Raw genomic sequence first — 2,407 nt, 5'->3', positions numbered from 1 at the left:
AGAGAGAGAGAGAGAGTACATGTGTGCTCCATGCATAGAGTAAACTAAGCATAGAGCCAAGGCAAGCGCTTCCTAGAGTAGTGGAGGGGGTCTTAAAATCAATTCTAAAATCCTACCTTGAGACCCAGTAGAGTGGGTCTCTAGCTCGTCGTTAACGGGTCATGCTAGTCGTAGCACATCAACCTTTTAATTGCTGATGTGTCAACTCTTCGCCCGCGTCGCTCTCATATGAAAGTGACTACTTTCAAATGAGGGAAAGGCCTTCCCCATGGCCTCTCCCTACGCCATTCTATAAAATGCCATCATTCAGTGGATAAAGCTCATGTGACCCAAATCAATACAGAAATTGGTGAAGGTGGAGGTTTCATGGCGTCCCTCAGCAGCAACACTGCAACCGGGAGCCTCTACACGATCTCCATCACCTCCTCCAGCAGATTGCCCGCCCTTCCCTCCACCCTTCGGAGTTCCCCCCATCGTCGCCCACGAACCTCCTCCCCCTTATGCATCCGTGCCGCAAAACTGCCCTCCGGAGTATTTAACCCAGCCTCCTCTTCATTCACGACGTTTTTGGTTGAAATGTCATGTTGGGTCCCTCTCGTCCCTTTCGTCTGCACAATGGTAACTTTGCCTGGATTTCCTTGGTACCCAATGATGCAAACTACGACCTTGATTGCTGCAGGTAGAGGCTCCGAAGGGCGAGCCTATGCTACCGACCCCCCTATGGGGTTTTACTCAGAACGCGGAAAGGTGGAATTCTCGCGCAGCCATGATTGGCATCATTGGTATCTTCTTCTTCGAACTTGTGAGATCACCACCCTCCACTTCAGATGCTCCTACCAGAATGTTATGGAGTGTCACCCATAAAATTTAAAGAGTATTGGCTTTAGTGTTTCCAGTGTCAGTTGTTGGTCTCCTTCTTTAATCTTTGGTTCCGGTCATATTTTGCATTGCTTCAGAAACTTCTAATTTCTTATTTTGGCTGTTCGAACCAGCTCATTCAGAAAGGCTTTTTGCAACTCATCGGATTTGAAGTCGGGAAGGGACTCAATATCCCTTTGTAACAATGCGCTCCTCCAAGTTTTGTCGGTAAAGACAAATGCGAGTCGCTGTAAGCTGTTCTAACTTGAAATAGCGTATGGCATTGAATATCTGTAATGATGGTCCTCTGCCTGCTCCATGCATTTAAAGATAAAGTTAAGAACTACACATAATTTTTTGGAATTTGTGTACTTCTACTTATGTTCGTCCTTAACGCGCTTCCAATTGAGCCGTTATATGTTCTGAAAGGTTAGGATAGTAATATCAAGTAATTAATAACCACTTACTTGCAGAGTCTACTGCTAACTGGTTCGGATCAAGTGGAAAGAGAAAAGGTCGTATGCGAAAAAAATCATTTGTGTACGGATAGATGCACTTCTGTGGGGAATTGTCCATGCAATTATGGACACCGTTCCGTAAGATTAAGTTTCAGTGAATACACAAGTTATGGCATATATCAGAATCACAAGGTAGATGTTGCATGACATGGTTCAATGATTCTGGTATATGTCATAGCCTATGTATTCATTAAATCCATATTTGATGCCATTGAGATTGCAATCTAAGAATGAGATTGAATGCAGATTCCAAACTATCCTTTGTAGTCCTGAAACTTAACCTTGTAGCCTTATTGACGATGCTCGCTCATGGGCATGGGCAATTGGCGTATGAAAACATTTCATTGCAATATTGGAAGAATGTCCCTATGGTGCGTTGTATCTTTGTGGAGCCTTGTAAGGTTAAAGAATGATGGTTTATTGATGTGGTTTTAAAGCAAGCTCACATATATTGGATGATTTTGTGAAGAGATATGCATGCAGGGAAGACTATGTCTACGAAATAGCCCTTTGTGAACCAGCGCTCTAGATAAGTGAGGATAACCCCTTGGTTCATGCTTGCTTTTTGGGCTGCCTTTGAGGTGTCATGCGCTAAATATAGATGATACTTTTCCTTTTGTATGGTACTCAAGCCTCTTTGTTTTTTCTTAGCATTCAAGGTCTAGAGACACACTTCTCTTTCGAAAAGGCATGGCTACAGGAAATGCTATAGAATGGGTTAGATTCTGGAAAATGTTTGGGAGGGGAAAGTGCCACACTCATCAAAATGCCATGTCATGAGAGAGAGAGAGAGAGAGAGAGAGAGAGAGAGAGAGAGCAGAAGCCTGTAACATGCAGGGACTCGCTTTGCGAAAAATAGACGAAATGTAAACGGAGAACTCAAGCATGAGAGACAAGATAGATCTTCCTAACTATAGTACACTGCTTTATTCATAATGCTGGTATAAATGCCCTAGCTACTGTGTACATGAGTGCCAAATTGACATACAAAGTGATCCCCTAACTGCAACTGTAGGAGATGGAGCTACGCT

General features: G+C 43.5%; 1 protein-coding gene across 1 annotated transcript; it reads left to right on the top strand.

The window, feature by feature from the left end:
- The first annotated feature begins 290 nt into the window (after nt 1–290).
- On the top strand, nt 291–1,762 carry LOC147893946 (light-harvesting complex-like protein OHP1, chloroplastic). The gene is made up of 4 exons (XM_087386466.1): nt 291–531; nt 680–802; nt 993–1,108; nt 1,332–1,762. The coding sequence occupies exons 1-3, from the start codon at nt 367–369 to the stop codon at nt 1,059–1,061; spliced, it is 357 nt and encodes a 118-aa protein (XP_087242592.1). The 5' UTR covers nt 291–366; the 3' UTR covers nt 1,062–1,108; nt 1,332–1,762.
- Nucleotides 1,763–2,407: the final 645 nt, after the last annotated feature.

This window comes from Dipteris shenzhenensis, chromosome 15 (assembly GCF_047967505.1).
Source record: "Dipteris shenzhenensis isolate YYH24624 ecotype China chromosome 15, Dip_SZ_1.0, whole genome shotgun sequence".
Lineage (NCBI taxonomy): Eukaryota > Viridiplantae > Streptophyta > Polypodiopsida > Gleicheniales > Dipteridaceae > Dipteris > Dipteris shenzhenensis.
Note: the sequence above shows the minus strand (reverse complement) of the source record. Positions and strands in the feature narration are given on the sequence as shown.

Coding starts and splice junctions, on each gene's coding strand:
- LOC147893946 (XM_087386466.1), top strand. CDS start 367: ATGGCGTCCCTCAGCAGCAACACTGCAACCGGGAGCCTCTACACGATC. Junction 532..679: donor CCGCAAAACTGCCCTCCGGA/GTATTTAACCCA, acceptor TGATTGCTGCAG/GTAGAGGCTCCGAAGGGCGA. Junction 803..992: donor GTATCTTCTTCTTCGAACTT/GTGAGATCACCA, acceptor TGTTCGAACCAG/CTCATTCAGAAAGGCTTTTT.